This window comes from Podarcis pityusensis, assembly GCF_964106645.2.
Source record: "Podarcis pityusensis genome assembly, chromosome: 9".
Taxonomy (NCBI): Eukaryota; Metazoa; Chordata; class Lepidosauria; order Squamata; family Lacertidae; genus Podarcis; species Podarcis pityusensis.
The window spans coordinates 3,079,332-3,099,362 of NC_138034.1; the positions used below are offsets into that span (position 1 = coordinate 3,079,332).

A 20,031-nucleotide genomic window follows, 5' to 3' on the forward strand; every position below is an offset into this window, starting at 1 on the left:
CATCAGCAGGTTAGCTAATGAAATGGATCTATCAGTACTGTGCCAGTAACACTGTGATAATCAACAATACTAGTGTGATTTAAAAAAAAAAAATCTGGCTTAGTGAAGGGAAATCTATTTTGCCTCATGTTTCTTGAGAAGCAGAATAGAAAATCAATAGTATCCTGGAAAAGAAAAGAAAATGGCTGAAGAAATATTTTGGCTGCTTACTCAGACAACCCGTAACCACTTTTCCTATTTAAAAGCTTGCCATGTGACGTCTTCAGCCACTGAGAGGCTGCCCTTCCTAGTTTATGCCCATGTGGGAACCCACAATGATCACATCCCCACAGCCACATGGAAGGCTTGGTAGTAACTGAGGCAGATCTAGGTATTATAAATATTTTTCAGTGACCAAAATGAGCATGGTTGCCAGTCTCTGCTGAAGGTACAATTACACTTCAGCAGCACTTGTCGAACTTCAGACTCTTTAGTTTATAGATAGTTTATAGAATTGTAGAGTTGGAAGGGAACCTGAGGGTCATATAGTCTAACTCCCTGCAATTAAGGGATCTTTTTGCCCAACGCAGAGATCGAACCCACAACCCTGAGATTTAAGAGTCTCATGTTCTACGGCATAGGAAGGCAAACTAATTGCCTTCTGGATCTGGCCTGCGGACGGTCCGGGAATTGCCGCGTGGATCGCCAGCGTGCGCGTTCTTTCCCTCTCCCTCACACGGCGGCGGCAGCACCTCCTCCCTCCCTCCTCCTGGCTTCTCCCTGCCCTGCCTAGAGGAGGAAGGGGGCTGGGCTTTGTCGGTGCCAGCAGCAGCAGCAGCAGCGCTCAAGCAGGCGCCATTTTAAGCAGCCCCTCTCCAGAGCCCTTTCGCGCGCCGATCATCGTCCCTCTGCTTCCGCTGCCGCCAGCCCCTGCTGCTCACAAGACACAGGTAAGCAGCCACCGGGTCTCGTGGTGCTCTTGCATCATTCCCCCCCATGCTGTCCGGCCCCCCACAAGGTCTGAGGGACAGTGGACCGGCCCCCTGCTGAAAAAGATTGCTGACCCCTGCTCTATGGACTGAGCTGTCCCAGGTCAACTCCATGAAGGAACTCCAAGGAGGTTAATGGGATTGACCTTATATTATATGGCTGTTGTGAGGATTATAAAGCACTGTACAGGAAGCACTTTGAATAGTTCAGTGCACGGTACAAATGTTTGTTTTTATTCATTTATTAAGACGACAAACCATAAGGCGAACTTGTCACTGGCCCAGGTCACTTTCATTCTGTAGCGTCTTCATGGCCAAACCCCAGAGGGTCACACTGGAGAAAAATGGTCCTTCACTGTTTCTGTATTCAGCAGAAGACGCACGACTGCTGCAACCGCTGCCCAGTGTAGTCATGGAAGTCTGAGTCATGGAATTGCCTTCAGATTGCAGAGGTTCCTCCTCAGGGGGTAAATCCACGCCTTTATAATAGCATGTCCGATTAGGTCTTTGCTGAGATTTGCAGAGTTTAACAGGCTCCAAGCTCAATTTCTGTTGGTTTGCACACTCATTCTGTTGCGCGGTGGGTCGTGCCTTGCGGAATGTTGCCCCAGGGCTGTCAAATTCAGTGGCCGAATTTCCGTTTGGGTGGATGGGAAACTTCACTGACACTGGCAATAAAGTTACGGATATTTCTTGGGCAAATGAGTCTGAGCTCTGGGGCTTCTCAAGTTCAGATATTTCTACTGTCTGGGAAAAGTCATCCAGTGTATTTGGACCACTGTTGCCAACTTTGCAATGGATTTTTTTGTGCCGACGCAAGACGGCAGAGCGACTGAAGCCTTTATTGCAGGTCTCACAGTTATAAGGCTTTTCCCCGGTGTGAGTCCGGATGTGTCGCCGTAAGTCGCCAGACCCCACAAAGCATTTTCCTGTAAAACAAGAAAGGTTATTTGGAAATGGTATCTCCCAACAGGTATCAGTTGTCTTGTGTATGTGCTACAAATGAATAATTAGCGTGTCTAGTATTTCTTGGAGTTTGCTGTTACCTGGGTCCCATGTGCTGTTAAATGTGTCCAATTGATGGCATATGCAATAGGTTATAGGAACCTGCTTTTTTATTAAGGCTGTGCTGTCCATCAATTTTACACGCGGTGGAGCATTTAATTATTTTGCCCATGTATTATTCCTTAGTTGAAATAATGTATCGTATATCTTTCAATAACAGAAATTACTATTAGATAACTGTGGGATGTATTCAACACAGCATTAAGTTAAAGTCACTCAGGAATCTTTTTTAATTTATTATTATTATTATTATTATTATTATTAAAATTTGTATACTACCCTTTATCTGAAGACCCCAGGGTGGTTCACAACTGAAAAATACAAAATAAGAATACAAAATACATGCTTAAAACCTTCCTTCCTCAGTATAACAATACAGATGTGAAGAGTTCACCAGGATCAATAATACTTCCCGCTTGAAAGTGCGTAACACCTGCAGTACTGGTGTGTGGGTTCTAACTGACCCTACCATCACTGTTGCAACCGCAGACATGTATCCTATCCTTTTCCTTGATATTTGTGCTCCAGGCATTTGTGCTCCTAAACTTCTAGGATCATTCCAGAGTTCAATGGCCTGTAGATGCATGTCTGCTAAGGAGAGTCATCGTTCTGAGCAATCACTCTAACCAATAGCTACTGTATTGGTTAAATGGCAATAGCTACTGTATAGTGAATGCGGTAAATTTATTCCGCTGGTGAAATGTTCTGTGCAGAATGCTGTTGCACAAGAGAATGCATAAGCAAGCTACTGGTAGCTTTGTTGCACAACAGAGTGCACCGTCTGTTGCACAATGAGTTTCCAATAACCAGTTTGGTTGGAGTCCTCTGTTGTACAATACTAAAACTCACCTGTCTTTTAATGCAGAAGGCCTTGCGCCAGAAGGCAGCTAAGCTTGCATGCAGCCCTATTGCGGATGGAATCATTTTTATTGTTTAAGCCAAAGAGGCTATCATTATAGGTGGGAAATTCCACGGGAACAAAACATTGCCAAAGCAAAGTCTTATGAATCCGGGGAGGGGAACTGCTGAATTCAGTCATCATTATTTCTGTGCTCAGAAAACCCACAAGAGCAAGAAAGAAGCACTTACAACCATTTATTATATTTTTTCCAAACTGAGCATGTCCCGCTACACTTTTGAAAAAGTGGCTTGTTTTATCTTTAGAGTGGCGATTTGTGGGGGTGATAAATTACATTTTTCAGGGGAGCAAGCTCTTATCGGACAGAATGCTTGGTTTACTGATTATTTTAACTGTGTAATGTATTTTACTCTGTTTTATGCATTTTATCTTTTGGCTACACAAATAAATGATATTCCTATATATAAATTGAAGCACAGACTTACCACAAGCAGAGCAGCTGTACGGTTTCTCTCCAGTGTGCCTGATCCTGTGCTTTACTAACTTTCTGGGCATGTTAAATGATTTTCCACACTCATCGCAGGTGAACACCTTCTCGACTCTATGGTTCTTCTTGTGTTCCTTTAAATTGCTGAAGTTACTAAATCCTAGAAGGACAGAGACACAGGACAGTTGCTCACAGGGTGCAAGCCACAAAAGCGCTCCATTACGCCGATGCAACTCTGGGACATATGGGATGTCACCAGCCCCTTGGACTGACAGGTCTGCTCCTACTAGTCATGGCACAAGATTGCCAACTGCTGCAGGTTAGCAGGACCATGATTCAAGTTATGGGTGGGGTTTGCTTGGGCTGAGGAGAGACACACCAAGTAGGGGAACCTATGCCACATCTGGGCGGGCCTCTGTGCACCCTGCCCCGTTCTGCCCTTTTAGTGACATGTTAATGACATTTCTGAGTCACTTCTAGGTTTGGCGCTGCATGCGTGATGGCACATCATTCTGATGTACGCTGATCAGTGGTTGCCTCTAGAGGGCTTGTGAATGAGGTCTATCCACAGACCAGGAACACTGGAAGCCGCCTTGCACTGAGACAGACCATTGTTCCATCTAGCTCATGCCTTATCTACACAGGTTAGAAGTGGCTCTCCAGGCTCCAGGGAGGAAACTTTCCCAGCACCCACCTGGAAAAGCCAGTAACTGAATCAGGCACAATCTGCATGCAAAGCAGATGTTCCGCTGTTGAGCTGTGGCCCATCCCCAACGATTACATCTGGAGGATATGCTCCAACTCACCTCGACCACAAATATCACACAAGTGTGGCTTTTCTCCAGTGTGAATAATGATGTGGCGTTGGACATCTCCGGATGCAGCAAACCTGGAACAGGAATTTAAAAGGTCCCTTCAGTTTGGTTATAAACCTTATACGGTGGTACCACAGGTTACAGACACTTCAGGTTACAGACTCTGCTAACCCACAAATAGTACTTCAGGTTAAGAACTTTGCTTCAGGATGAGAACAGAAATTGTGCTCCGGTGGTGCTGCAGCAGCAGGAGGCCCCATTAGCTAAAGTGGTGCTTCAGGTTAAGAACAGTTTCAGGTTAAGAACGGACCTCCAGAATGAATTAAGTTCTTAACCCGAGGTACCACTGTACGCCTTTTCACAGCTGTGCTGCTTATGCTAAAACTGAAAGTGTTGATACAATCATCTGCACAAGTATGTCAGGCTTCCTAGGAGGAATTGCAGAGCAGCATCGATTTAGCACCTCCACATGGTCTGTCCTTTTCTGGCCCTCATGATGCCACGAATGGAAAGGGCCACGCCTGCAATTCCCACCAGGAGATGATGGCTCAAACAATCACATTCCTGCAGTGCTGTGAGCACACCAGTGGTTTGTCTCGCTGGAAGCTGACCGAATTGGAGCTATGTGTCACAGTGGAAGCTGCTACGCTCAGCCCTCGATTATAGTCAAAGCTAAAAGTGCTGGACAGATGCAGTTGTGAAATATAAAGCACCATCTCATGTCAGATGCTGCCAGAAATCTCCTGCAGATATAAATGTTAAAACAGTGCTACTGTGGACTGCTATTTCTCTAGCCAATTATTTAGGCTGCACTCACTCAGAAGTTGACATACAGTCTTGATAAACGGAATGAAGCAATAACAATACTGTAGGTTTTTAACGGTACAGTGGTACCTCTAGATGCAAACGGGATCTGTTCCGGAGCCCCGTTCGCATCTAGAAGCAAACGTAACTAGTGACGGCACATCTGCGTTCGCATGCATCGCTTTTCGCTGCTTCTGCGCATGAGATCATTTTGAGCGTCTGCGCATGTGCAAGCGGCGAAACCCGGAAGTAACACGCTCAGTTACTTCCGGGTTGCCGTGGAGCACAACTCGAACGCGCTCATCCCGAAGCACATTCAACCTGAGGTATGACTGTATTGTTAAAAATGAAAAAGAAGAAAAGGAGATGCAGACCCCCCAACCTCCAGGTATATATTTAGGTTCAACAAATTCTAGAGCAGTTACTGCAGTAATGTAACAGTGGCTGCATTCAGACATCACATTCCCAAAGTGTTTGGAGGAAACAAAACCGCCAAGGAGCTCAAGAACTACTTTTTCTCAACTCCCACTCCGACCTCAACAAAAGACCGCCTGATGTCCTCAAACCCATTTCTGTGACTAGAAAACTGCATTCTGAGCAGATCCTCCCAAACCAGGATCAACAACCACAATTCACCCCTGTTTTGCAATTGTGGTTTGAAACCACCACATCCATTTGAAAAGGTTTAAGACCCCCCCTTTCCCCTCTCTCCCCCCCCCAAAACATAGATTTAGTTAACACCATCAACATCCCCCCCAGCCCCGCACCCCCACAGGAATCCCCAACCCAACACCAGTCCAGACGACCTCAACCACATTCCCCATCACCCACACCTTCAACACCCCCATACTCCATACTAGGGAAAAACAACTCCCCCAACCTTAATAACACAACCCACAATCAGGCTAAAATCTGATACCCAACCAGCACTATGGTGGCACCAGAGCGTACCAGCACCCACATCCCCACCCCAACACACCAACAATGTTGCTCATAACATTGGCAACATTGCTTATGGACCTTATACCTGACAGCGAAGTTACAAAGTCACTTCACACTGTCTCGCTGATCACCCCCTATCGCAAACAACAGGGGGGATGGCCTGTCCTTGAACACGGCCTTCCACACCAGCTGAGACCTAGGACCAACTGGCTAAATGCCAGATGGCCTAAAATACCCCAAACAAACACCTATATGACTACATATAGGAAACTCTCTACAACTTACCCCCTACTCTTTAACCCAAATCTTACTCTAATCCCACTAGCCCCCCACCCACCACACCCTAGGTCAGCGCAACCCCACTTTTTTAAACAACACGAAGAGAGAGACACAAGACAACCCGAATGGGTTGGCAGGGAATTGCCCCACATAATAGATAAGCAAGATGGCTAACCTAAAAGCAATTACATTAAACGTGAGGGGGCTGGGAAACCCCATCAAAAGAAAACGCATCACCTCATACATAAACACCATGAAACCACACATCACCTTCCTACAAGAAATACACAACCCACCCAAAGGCAGCAAACTCCTGAGCGACCCCCGCTTCAGTCAACAGTGGGTCGCACAAGGCTCAGGGAAAGCTCGTGGTGTAGCCATAATACTCAGTAGAGACCTGAACTTCACTGCCACAACAGTCCTCAAGGACAAAAAAGGCAGATTCATTTTCGCTAAAGGGACACTAGATGGCAAAATCAAACTGACAATTGGCTCCATATATGCCCCAAACACGAAACAATTAGAATTCTTCCAGAAGACACTAAACAAATTCCTCTCCTTCTCCGAAGGGGAAGCAATCCTAGGAGGGGACCTCAATCTAAATATGAAAGGTATATCGCTGAAAGATATCCACCCCACAACCCCATGGGCAACCTTCCTCCGAAGGAAACCCCCAACAACCAGGAACTCTTACAAGTTACTAAAAATGCTAAAAAACAGGGGTCTCTACGACATTTGGGGTGAGCAAAACCCGGGAGACATCAGCCATACATTCCAATCGGGACGCCATGATACAGTGTCCAGACTGGACAGCATTCTACTCACACAGGGTCTGATCCCCTCAGTAGAATCAACAAACATAGGTAACATTAAAATCACAGACCACGCCCCAGTAGAAGTCATTGTTAAAATAGGAGAAGGAACACAAACCACCCCATCATGGTCCTTCAGTCCCATCCTAACTACAAACAAACAAATTAGAGAGAGTCTCACAAAAACCCTCCAAAATTACTTCAAAGAAAACGATGTAAACAATATAACAACCCCCCTCCTATGAAAGCGGTCACCAGAGGAGCTTGCATAAAAGAGAAAACATTCCTTAAAAAACAAACCTCCTCAAAAATTAGCAAAATAGAACAAGACATCACAGCCCTCTCATCACGCTACAAACAAACAGGATCTAAAAAACTCCTCAAACTTATAGAACAAAAAAGGAGAGAACTAGACTCCCTAGAAATTAACAAAACAATGATCAACATTCTATACTCTAAACAACGTTTCTACGAATATGGAGGGAAAAACTCCAGATTACTAGCAAATAGATGTAGGAAAAAAGCACTCAAAACAAGAATACACTGCATCACCAAAAAAGACGGCAACATAACATTCTCCCCCGAAGAAATAACCTCAGAATTTGCAGAATTCTACTCCAACCTATACACCTCCCATAACCCACCAGAGAAGGAAATCAGAACATTTCTAGCAGGACTGACCATGCCTACCCTAACTAATGAGGAACAGGAATTCATGGACAGCCCTATCACCCCAGAGGAAATAGATGCGGTCCTCAAAAACCTGAAACCACACAAAGCCCCAGGCCCAGACGGCTTCACAGCAGAATTCTATAAGAAATTCAAAGAACCCTTGATGCCCTACATGACCCGCCTATTCAACGACATCATAAAAGGGGGCCCCATCCCCAAAACCTGGACCCACTCCAAAATAGTCTCCATCCCAAAACCACTAAAAGACAGCCTCAAAGTAGAATCATACCGCCCAATCTCATTAATAAACCAAGACTACAAGATATTCACATCAATCTTGGCCAACCGCCTAAAAATCTTCCTACACAAGTTAATAGCCCCAGACCAGACTGGCTTTGTCCCTGGCCGCAATATAACAGACCCCATCAGGAAACTACTGAACCTGATCGAACACAGCAAGGCAACCAAACTCCCATTGACAATTATGTCCCTAGACATCCTCAAAGCCTTTGATTGCTTGGAGTGGAAATACATATTAGCAGTACTAACTAACATGAAATTTGGCCCCAACTTCCTTCAAATCCTCAAACAAATATACTCCCAAGCCTCAGCAAAATGCAGAACTAACAATATGGATTCTAACACTATAGCTATCCAAAGAGGCACGAAACAAGGATGCCCACTGTCTCCCTTCTTATTTATCCTGGCTCTGGAACCCCTAGCAATCCGCATCCGAGCAGCCACAGACATCAAGGGAGTTGAAATAAAAGGCAGAACCTATAAATTAGGGCTCTTTGCAGATGACCTAATGGTCACAACACCAGACCCCATAAGCACAGCAACCTCCCTAATCAGAGAACTCAACACATTTGCAATGGTGTCGGGCCTACAGGTAAATTTTACAAAGTCAGAAGCTATGTGCTTCAACACCCCTCCTCACACCCAAAAAGAACTCACGAAGGTCACCAAAATAAAACTTTGCCACACCAAGTTCAGATACCTAGGGGTACAAATAACCAGAAACCTCAATAAATTGTACCTCCACAACTACAAGCCCCTGTGGCGACAAATTAACAAAGACCTAAAGAGATGGAATAACATGAACTTCACTCTCTCAGACAAAATAGCCATGATCAAAATGATCACACTCCCAAAACTAACCTACCTATTCCAAACCCTCCCAATCTGGATCCCCTCAACCCAACTTCGCAGTTGGCAGAGAAAACTACACTCTTTCATCTTCTCACATAAAAAACCAAGAATAAGCCCCAAATACCTGCACCTCCCCACCTCCGAAGGAGGATGGGGAATCCCCAACATAGAAGCATATTACAATGCCAACCAAATACGCCACATAATCCCATATATACTAGAAGATGAGACAAAACAATGGGTACACCTAGAGAGGGACACAATTGAAAACACCTGCACCACAACATACCCACTCCTCCCAAACAAACTAAAGAAAATTCCCACAACACTTAACAGGTACACACAGACCATGCTCAAAGCATGGAAAACACAAATAGGCAAACTATCCCCAACCCCATCCCCACTAATCCCCCTGGCGTACCACCCATTATTCCACCGTGCAGCACAAAACCTCAAGATAGAAACCTGGCGAACCAAAGGCTTATATCGCCTAATAGACTTTTATAAAAATAACAAACCCTTGTCAACACAAGAAATACAAGACAAACTAGAAGACACCCAAATGCCCTGGTTAACACAACACCAACTTCATGCCCTCTTAAACAACCCAACAGTAAAATCAACAGCAACTAGGCCCCTGACAACCTTCGAAAACCTCCTCCTAACAACAAAGGGAAACGGTAAAGGGACGGTATCCGCAATATACAAAATACTACTCCAAAATCCTGTAAATCCCCTAGACGCAATCAAAAAACAATGGGAGAATGACATAGGCTATGAGATTAACCCCACTCAATGGACCAGAATGTGGTCTAAACCCCCCTTTAAATCCATATCAACGAAAAGAAAAGAACTCACACTGAAACTCACCTACAGGTGGTACCTAACACCAAGGAAACTAGCGCTAATACGCCCAGGAACCTCACCAAAATGCTGGAGAGGGTGCACCTCCACAGGCACATACCTCCACATGTGGTGGGAGTGTCCCAAAATCCAACTATTCTGGACAACAGCCATACAAGAAATATGTAAAATAACTAAGCAAGTAATAGACATCACCCCAGAATTGGCCCTACTAAACATCTTCCAAGACAACAATGCCCATTTACACCACAAAGAACTCATAACCCACCTGCTCTCAGCAGCCAGAAACACCATAACCAGACACTGGAGAGACCTGTCAGGAGAAAGCATGGACCAATGGTACCAAATAGTATGGGAAACAGCCCTACTAGAAAAATTAACTAATAAACTGAAACTGACACGGGGACAAACAGAAGAAGACGCCTTCACCCCGGTATGGCTCCCATTTATCACATACACAGCCCAACAGGACAATGACAAGAATCCACCAACAGCATACAAATCAATATGGCTAACCTGATCCAAAACACCCACCCACCTCACTCACACACGAAAACAAAGATCACCACAGCCAATCACAAGCAAACAATCACACCCTAGGCCAACCCCAACCTCTCTCACCACCAAAGGAACACAAGTGAACAACACAAGCAATGCTGACACCAAACTCTACATACATTAAGCATAATAGAAACACCGCCACCCGACCCCATCTTCCCTCTCTCCACCCCCCTTTTCTTTTTTCTTTTTTTTTCTTCTCCCCCTAATGCCTCAACAAATGAAACGGATTTGTAAAAATGTTACATGGGGGAAAAAAAATACGAGGCACTACACTTCTGTAAAACAAGAAAATCCTTAATAAAATATTTAAAAAAAAGAAAGAAAGAAAGAAAGAAAAGGTTTAAGACAATGAGGAAGCCGCCATTAAAGGCAGACAAGTGTTGCACAGTTTGGCAGACTGGGAACAGGACACCCGAATGCATCCCTGTACTGTATCATAATAGTAATTTATGAACTCCACAGTTATAAAAACTTTTTACCACATGTCCACAAATAGAACAATTTTGAATGGAAGTTTTAAAAGAGATCTCTCAGGTTACAGCTCAGGCAATCCCACTGGACTGCCCTTAGACCTGTGGGTATAGGACGGTATACAAGTTTAATAAACAATAATAAAAAATAATAACTCTGAGACTATTATATATATATATATATATATGAATAATATGGACCAATTAAGAAGTAAAGACTTAATAACACATCTGTTAACAGCAGCTAGAACGGTAGTAGCCAGAACCTGGAAAACCTTACAATTAATGAATATTTATTGTTTTATCATTGGAATGGAATATACTCTGGCAAACAGTTGTAATGGAAAAGTTTTTACAAAAATCGCAAGGGGAGAGGAAAAAAATCTGATTTTTACACTATATGGCATAATTTTATTAGATATACAAATAAAACAACATACAGATGAGAAATACCTGCAATATATATTGCAATATGGTTTAGAACTTAACGTAAATCAACAGCTCAGTGTGAACTCATGAGCTCATTCCTATTATTCTATATTTTCCAAGTTGATTTATTGAAGAATTCATTGAACTGGTTTACTGTAACTACCTCATTATTATGTACTGTCCTGTAAAATAATATGTTTAGGATTTTACCCCCCTCTAAAGACCTGTTTTCGGTCATGTTTTATGATTTATCGTGCACAATCTTGTAACGCAAAAAATAAATACACATTTTAAAATACAAAAATGAAAGGCAAACCTTTTCCCACAGATTTCACAGATGTAAGGTTTTTCACCCGAGTGCCGCCGTAAATGCGTTTGAAGATTACCTGCCTACAAAGAGAAGAAACACTTTTAGCAGCCGAACTAACCAAATAGGTGATATTGGTAAAAGTTTACGACTGAAAATGAGGATTGCACTTTACTGAACTATGACACTTCAAAAACAAAGTCTTCTGCTAGTAGGATCAGTGCTGCTATTTAGACTACACTGGGGATCGCCAAACATTTGGTCCAGCAGGCGCATGTTGAATTTTGAGAGAATGCTAGGGCCTCCCCAGTCACAAAGTGGCTGCCAAGGGGGCATAACACAAAAACAGAACAAGAACAGTCATGCGGATGCTTTGCCCATAATTCTGTTTCCATACAAGAAATTGCTGAACCTGTTGAATATTCCACACAGCTGTTAAAGGCACAAGAAGTCTTCCCTCCCTCCTCATTGTCAACCCTAAGCCAAGACCTGCCATCCTGTCCCCATTTTTATCTGGGAGCAAGCCCCATTAATCACAAAGACTTACTTCTGAGTAGACATGTAAGCAGTTGTAGCTCAAGTTAAGTATACAGTGGTACCTTGGGTTACATACGCTTCAGGTTACATACGCTTCAGGTTACAGACTCCTCTAACCCAGAAATAGTGCTTCAGGTTAAGAACTTTGCTTCAGGATGAGAACAGAAATTGTGCTCCGGCGGCGCGGCGGCAGCAGGAGGCCCCATTAGCTAAAGTCGCGCTTCAAGTTAAGAACAGTTTCAGGTTAAGAACGGACCTCCAGAACGAATTAAGTGCTTAACCCGAGGTACCACTGCACTGTAAATTCTAAATGCGTGCCTGCTCTTTAACTCGCGCATGGCAGGAGACATGCCTAAGTTTCTGTGCAAAGTTTTCACATTTGCCTTTTTGGAGGAGAAAGATTATTTTTAACACCCACCCACACCTCTTGTGTTGCAGTATTTGCAGGAAATAACTCCTAGGAACTACCATACCTCAAGCCACAGAAATATTCGTTGTGGTTGCTAGAAAGGAAGGAAGGAGGAAGGAAAACTACAGAGGCTCCCATGCTTGGAAAATGGACAAGTTCAATAATAATAATAATAATAATAATAATAATAATAATAATAATTTATTATCTGTACCCCGCCCATCTGGCTGGGTTTCCCCAGCCACTCTGGGCGGCTTCCATGAATGGAGGGGGAACAAGAGCAGCTTAGGAACCCAGGGATTCCTACTGCCTGGTGTCAAACCAACTCGCCTATCAATCACCGCTCTGCCTTTAGTCATTGGACAAAAACGCTGGCAGGCAGGAGCAGCCAGGCTGGTATATTTCACAGAAATCACTTAGAAGGGTACTTATACTAGGGCTGCCATATATTTGGATTCTCCCAGACATTAATGGGATTTCAAAGGCAGAATTGATGTCCAGGGGAATTTCCGAAAGGTGGCACTTTGTCCTGGATCTTAGGCAAATCAATCTAAAAATTGTGGTTGGGTTTTTTTGGGTTGGTTTTTTTTTTTGCATTTTTGCAAACTTTGGGGTTTGTCTTTAAAAAGATCAACAATTCTGGGGCTTTCCCGAAAACTTTCCTCAACAACTTTCAGGGTGTCCTGGTTTTTACTTTTTGAAATATGGCAACCCTAATCTATATGTTTTGTTTCAGAATTTACTTTCTAGAAGGACTAGAGACTTTTTTTTTTAGAAAGTAAAGCTCAGAGTCTGGACCCCCTTCCCTGGGGCACCAATGAAGGCTTTTGCAGACACCGTGCCATCCGCAGGCACCAGGTTGATGATCCAAAGACGTAAAGGTAAAGGACCCCTGACAGTCAAGTCCAGTCGTGAACGACTCTGGGGTTGCGGCACTTATCTCGCTTTACTGGCCAAGGGAGCTGGCATTTGTCCACAGACAGTTTTTCATGTGGCCAGCATGACTAAGCCGCTTCTGGCAAACCAGAGCAGCACACGGAAACGCTGTTTACCTTCCCGCCGGAGTGGTACCTATTTATCTACTTGCACTTTGATGTGCTTTCGAACTGCTAGGTTGGCAGGAGCAGAGACTGAACAACGGGAGCTCACCCCATCGCGGGGATTTGAACCGCCAACCTTCCGATGGGCAAGCCCAAGAGGCTCAGTGGCTTACACCACAGTGCCACCTGCGTCCCTAATCCAAAGACTAGAGGCTGGCAATTTTCTTGAGCCGAAAGAGGTACCAACATGTATTGTGTGTACACCAGAGGGGAAAACTCCCTGGCTCCTCCCTTACACCAGAGCATTATTGTGCTTTTATTTGAAGTTTTGGGTGAGAAGAGGTTTCTCAATCTCTTACCTGCATGAAAAGCCCCTTGCTGGGACTTGTCTACCTCCTTTGCTATAGGGGAAGGGTCAACTCTAGAGCAAGGGGACAGTGGCATCATTGTACCAGCTCTCAGAGCCCCAAGTCCAATCGTATGATCCAATCTGAATTCTGCTCAGAGCTTTGGGGTTTGAAACACAAAAATAATAAAAGGATCATATTTAGGACTGAGAAATTAACTGGAGCTGGATTTCATGGACCTAATGTTTTTCAGACCTGAATATCTTGCATGACTAATGCTCTCAAAAACATCTCAGCATTAAGCTCAAGGAGGATGGGGATGGCAAACAGAAAAACACTGATTTTTTTCAAGTATTAAAGAGATGGAAAACATTCTTCTCCACAGTTCCTACAGGACTACACATATAGCAATGTGAGTGAGTGTCGACTTGGTGGGTGGCATGTCAACAAAAGCAGACTCAAACACCTACCTGTGAAAAACATTTGCCACAAACGTTACATTCAAATGGCTTCTCACCTAAAAGAAGAAGCAATAATGTTTTGTGCTGTACAGAAGTTTGAAGCTGGCATATAAAAAAAAATTCAGAACAGTTGCCAACAAGCTATATTTTACATTAGCTACTTTGCTTAACTATAATTCATAAACGCCTGAGCACAGAATTTTCACCAAAGCTTGAAGAACAGCTCTAGAGTTGCTTCCCAGTTAATGGCTTGTTGATTTTTTGCTCAACAGTACTAATTATTTCTGCATGTTAAGATGCCTTGTAAAATTATTGACATGTATAAAAGTGAAATTCAAAAATAAAATAATAAGAAGATCCCCCCATTTAATAATGCAGGTGGTTTGCCTCAGGCTGACACACAGCACAGAATAGTGTCTCCTTAATAGATGCGATTGGAAATCTCCTCTGAACAGGAGAGCTTTGTGTGTGCGCACAGGAGCTTCAAGCTTCCACAATAAGTTAGAATGAAGGAAGCATCTTGAAGTCATTTTACAGCCATTTCCTTCCACATACACCAAGTAGTCATTTTGCTTTTTAACTCTTTGATCAACTGACAGGTCTGAATTCTGGCCTTTCTCAGCCAAACAATAATCAGGGATTTCTGGTTCACTTTACTTTTTTTTTTTTTTTAAAGAAATGATGCAACGCAAAATGTATGCATTTTTTAAAATATTTGCACATCATGGTAAGCCATAATTAATAGTTACCCAGGAGTGTGCAAATGGCTTTGGGTACTTCTTTGCAAACCAAAATCCTTGGCTTAGTATTCTATATCTGAACCAGGGACTGTGATTTATTTCACTCCAAGCAAACTAGAATATGAAGCCGAGGTTTGCTGTTGGCTTACCAACCAAGGTTTGCAGATAAACTATGATCACTGGCTTGGATGTAATGCTTAGCCAAAGATCGTGGTTTGTTGCTCCCACTTCCAGAAGGGTAATGCAGATAAATTATTCTACTGGATTGCTTTAGCAGTCACCTTCTAACCAACTAAACGTTACTTACTTGTTTGAAAGCCCTAAACAATTTCATATGCGCCGGACACAAAGCTAACCAGCTTTAAATTCCACTCACCTTGAGGGGAGAAAATAAGCACAGGCTTCACTTTTCTTTTGAAATCAACAGGCCCTCTCTGTGTGCTTATCCTAGCTTGAGCATACCATCTTTAAAATATTATGTACCTTACAAATAGTGCCTCACCATTATTTAGGTAATGGCTGGTATTCCTATCTTACTTCTGAAAGTATGTCCTAAGGAAGCTCAATACTGTTGTTTGAGTAAGGTGTGACAGGAGGAGAGATGACTTACAACATGACCCAGTACATGTTTACTCAGAAGTAACTCCTACTGCATTTAATGGGACTTACAACTAAGTGGGCACAGAACTATAATCTTCAGCAGCCTTCCAAGTCCCCTGGGAAGCTGGGATTTGCAGGCAAGCCGCCCTGATCCTAAAAACAGCCCCCCATCTGGTGGGATGATCTGATTCCATAAGCATTTTAGCCTCACTGTAAAAGTGACAGAGTCAGATCACACTGGCAGAATGGGAAAAGGAAAATATAGGAAGCAGCATTTTTTTTACAAACTGCTATCTTTTCCTTTGCAATAGTTTTCTTTTGCAGGTGTTAATAAGCATAAATATCAGACACAGACTAGCCATCACATTGCTTTTATAAGGGACATACATAACTATATGGCAAAGATTAAATATATAGTCTGCTTTTCCACAGAAAGCGCATTTGATGGGCTGGCCTTACCAGAGTAGCAGGTGTCCTGTGCCCTTTCAGCTGCGAAGACTAGATTCTATTTGCCTTTTGGTTTTGTAATTAATAATTAGCCTAGAAATGTTCAATGACTGTACCTGTATGAGACCTTATGTGCAGCTCCAGATTGCTCGGGTGTTTAAAAGCTTTCCCACACAATGAACAAGGATACTGCCTCTCCGGCAGGAAAGTCTGCATCTGGCCACCTGCCTCAGAAGCTCCATGAGATGCCTCAAGTTCAACATTTTCCTCCAAGCATTCTGAACTCACTAGACGTTTAACTTCTTTTCCTTCAAGAGCATCAGCATTTGCCCTTTTTGTGCTACTTTGGCTTTCCACCTCACTTTCCCTTGCAAACTCTCCATCAGCAATTTTAAGCACAGAAGATTGTTCGGGGGACTTTTGAGACCTTAGAAAACTCAGTTTTTTAAGATGTGTGGCCTTTTTAAGCCTCATCTCTTTGATTGGCTGCAAAGACGCGCCTTCCGATTCCTGATCCTCGGGGCTCTCATTTAAGGGCTGAACCAAAAAGTTTGCTGGTAAGTGATCAGATGATTCCAAAACACATTCAGAATGACCGATAGTGCAGGAAGCTGCATTTTTGGCCATGCTTTGTTCTGCGGAGGGACTGAAATCAAAAGATGGCTCTGGTGATCTCTTGTTGCTGGGACAAGCGGTTTGCTTGTAGAACTGTTTGCTATAAAAGTTACGGAGTTTGTAATGACAATTTGGCTGTTTAAGTGAGAGATCTGTGCAATTAGTCTCCACGGAACCCTCTTTCTCTTTGTTTCCATCACCAGATGAGACGTGAGGTGAAACAGGCTGCGGCCCACGGGGGTTATAGTTATCCAGGACTTTACACGGCTCCACAGTCGATGAACCTCCAGGCAGTAAACTAGCGCCATAACTCTCCCCATTTGTATCTTCAGCCAAAGCGTTTTGCAACGAGAAGGCACTGCTGCAAGGCACACCGGCGGGCTGCTCCACACCCGTGGGGCTTTTCAAAAAGGTGCGGCACATGTTCAAAACATTCTGCACCTGCAGACACTGTGCAATATCCAATAACGTTCGCACATTGTCCTGATTGAGTTCAAGATGAGATGTATACATGTAGTCCAAGATCTGGCCAATGCCACCGACATTTTTAATATCCAAGTACAACACATCATTCTTCTGACCTGAGGAATTTTGGAACAGGGTCCTAGGAGAGAAAAAGCACAACTCTTTAAAATGCATACACGTATTTAAAACGGCCAGTCCTCATAGCAAAAATATATGAATAATATAGTAATTTAGGCTACAACACACAAACATTCTGGATGCTGTAGGAGCCAACTCCTAGGGGCTGGGGGGGGGTCTTTGCCCCCTAATAAAATATTTGAGGGGGCTGCCCCCCCCCATTTGGTGGGCATTGCCATTCAAATGGTGTGTGTGAGCCACATCATGTGACTGATTATGTGGGGCAGGGTTTACCTGCCCCCCCCATATTTTATTTAAGTTGGCACCGTTGTTGTGCTGTAAGTATTTTCAGAATCTAGTCAATATAATTATCAGTCAATCCATCCATCCATCCTCAGTTCTCACACACAGAGGAGTGTGTCAAAAGTGTGTGGGGCTATCACAAGCCTCATTGGGATTGTGAAACATCTCCATGTTTATTAACCAGTGACACCACATGTGCCAGACATTGATGTCTGCCCCAATTTCCATGTCTACACTTTTCACTTGTTTCCTAGACCTGTGTGTATCAGCACAACTACTTTATAAGAAAAATAACACTCCTATATATTTCTGGAACACAATTCTATACATGCCAAAGTTTGTGGCCTAAACTGCACTGTTAATTGCTTTCACTGAAGTGTTTTCATTAACATACCTGAAGTACTGGCTGAAAGCAGCTAACACATTTTTATGTGCTTTGAAACAAACACCTTTGACCACCAACATGCAGTCACAGAGAAGGCCTTGAATGCGTTGCTCATGTAGCTGCTGAAGAAGGTGACAGCTGTGGCTCGCAACAGCATCCATGCTAGGATATGCCTTAATTGCCTAAAATAAAATTAAAAAGACATAGCATCTCAGGAAGCAGAGTTTTGTGTATACAGCGCACTGGCGTCAATGAAGTAATGTTTTATAATAGATTTACTACATGCAAAATGGCATATGTTAAATTACTTATAAAACAATTTCTTAATCCAAAATTTTAAATGGTTTCCTATTTTACAAAATGCTGTCCATATGCAAACGTAACAGAGCACTTGCGCATACCTCTGGCAAATGCTTAGAGAGAGATTAACAGCCATATCAAATCCTTTCCCTTCCCAGCATTGATCCTGTGGGATCGTGGCGTTGGGCACAATGCAGAGAGACTGAACCAAAGGGTGACATTTTCAGCACTTACAAGGAAATAAAGTGCCACTAAATTAAACAGAAGTGAGCAGATGTTCGAGAGCCAGGCCTTCTTCCTATCATCCATGCAAGTTGCAATAAGGGAGGACAGAAACAATCCCAGTGAGCCTGGAAGTAATAATATTGCAGCGTAAGTCACGTAAGTACATTGCCAAAGCATAGTGCACCATGCTTCTGGAAGATGGGGAGGCCAAGGGGATGCTGCCACAAATTGGAAGGAGCAGCATGCCTGCGACATGCTGTGGAACCAGTCCTGCGTCAATGAGTAGCAACAAGGGCGGCAATATTTAATCAGCCAAATGGTTAGGTGCACAATCTGAAGAGTCTTTTACTCAACTAAAAGGATATTCCCAATTAATTTTAAAGTATCTATTTTAAGTACAATCGCTTCTAAGAAGTGCAGATGACAGGCACTGTTTCAAAAGAGGAGTCTCCTGTTTTCCCATGCAGGGAAGTCAGTGAGTGTGCGGCAGCAGACCTCAACTAGCGTATAGCGCATGGCTAACATTTCAGGAGGAAGGTGGACATTTGCAGCTGCCTTCAGGTCTCCTCCTGTGAGGCAGGAATAAGCCAATAGACATGTGGACTGTCCCTGGATCAAGTGACTTTTCTTCTTTCAGTTCTCGACACTCTAAACCCAGCTCAAGTTTGTAATCTGAACCACCCAGATATTTAACTGATAATAAATGATACTCAGTCCATCATTGGAGCGCGGGGGGGGGGGGGGGGAGCAACCTTGCCCCAAAATGGCAACGTTCCATTTTGGCAACCGCAACCTTGCTTTAAGGAGCCAATTTGGCACTGAACTTATACAGTGGACGCTTGGGTTGCGAACGTGATCCTTGCGGGAGGCATGTTTGCAACCTGCAGTGCTGTGTCTGCGCACACGCGGGTTGCGATACGGCGCTTCTGTGCATGTGCAAAGCGCGACTTAGTGCTTCTGCGCATGTGCCAAAATCCGGAAGTAACCCGTTCCAGTACTTCTGGATTTTGGCGCGTCCGTAACCCAAAAACGCACAACCTGAAGCGTCTGTAACCCAAGGTATGACTGTATACCTGAGTTTCTAACCCTGGCCACAGGGTCTCTGCCCGAGATGCCAAGATGTTTAAAAACTGAAATTGGCAAACGAAAGTTTGCAATGACAGCTAAAAATGCGCCTGTACATTGTGAGTGATGGGAGAGGGGCGGGGGCGGGGGATGCTAGAGAAGGGAGGCAAGTTGTCTCATCCTTCAGTTCTCCGCAGACTTAGCCGAACATTTGTTTCACGGCACATGGCAAGTCTCACTGCCCGGTAAACACGCGCAGGTTTAGGCTGCATGAAGTCCAGCCAGCAGGTAAGGCGGGCAGGCACCTGTTTTCCTCGCCTCTGCTCCTGCGCCTTCACAGCGGCTCTCCTCGACTCTTCCACTTCCCGGTCACATTTCTCCAGACTTTATGCTGCTGCTGCTGCTCTGGTGGCAGAGCCTGGCTCGGCTGTTTTGTGCATCGCTTGTGAGCATTTTAATGCCGTCGCCCAGACGAAGGAAGCTTTCCTC

At 43.9% G+C, this 20,031-nt stretch overlaps 1 protein-coding gene across 2 annotated transcripts; it reads right to left on the reverse strand.

Moving 5' to 3' along the window:
- Positions 1 to 1,181: 1,181 nt before the first annotated feature.
- On the reverse strand, positions 1,182 to 19,993 carry ZBTB49 (zinc finger and BTB domain containing 49). 2 transcript variants are annotated; one of them, XM_081021527.1, is made up of 8 exons: positions 19,848 to 19,993; positions 17,962 to 18,134; positions 16,184 to 17,286; positions 14,290 to 14,336; positions 11,496 to 11,569; positions 4,186 to 4,268; positions 3,378 to 3,539; positions 1,182 to 1,897 (listed from the first exon to the last, which is right to left on the reverse strand). In XM_081021527.1, exons 2-8 carry the CDS (start codon positions 18,111 to 18,113, stop codon positions 1,242 to 1,244), a joined length of 2,277 nt encoding a protein of 758 aa, XP_080877653.1. In that variant the 5' UTR covers positions 18,114 to 18,134; positions 19,848 to 19,993; the 3' UTR covers positions 1,182 to 1,241. The 2 variants fall into 2 exon arrangements, with proteins under 2 accessions (XP_080877653.1, XP_080877652.1); XM_081021526.1 differs by having other exon boundaries at positions 19,800 to 19,927.
- Positions 19,994 to 20,031: the final 38 nt, after the last annotated feature.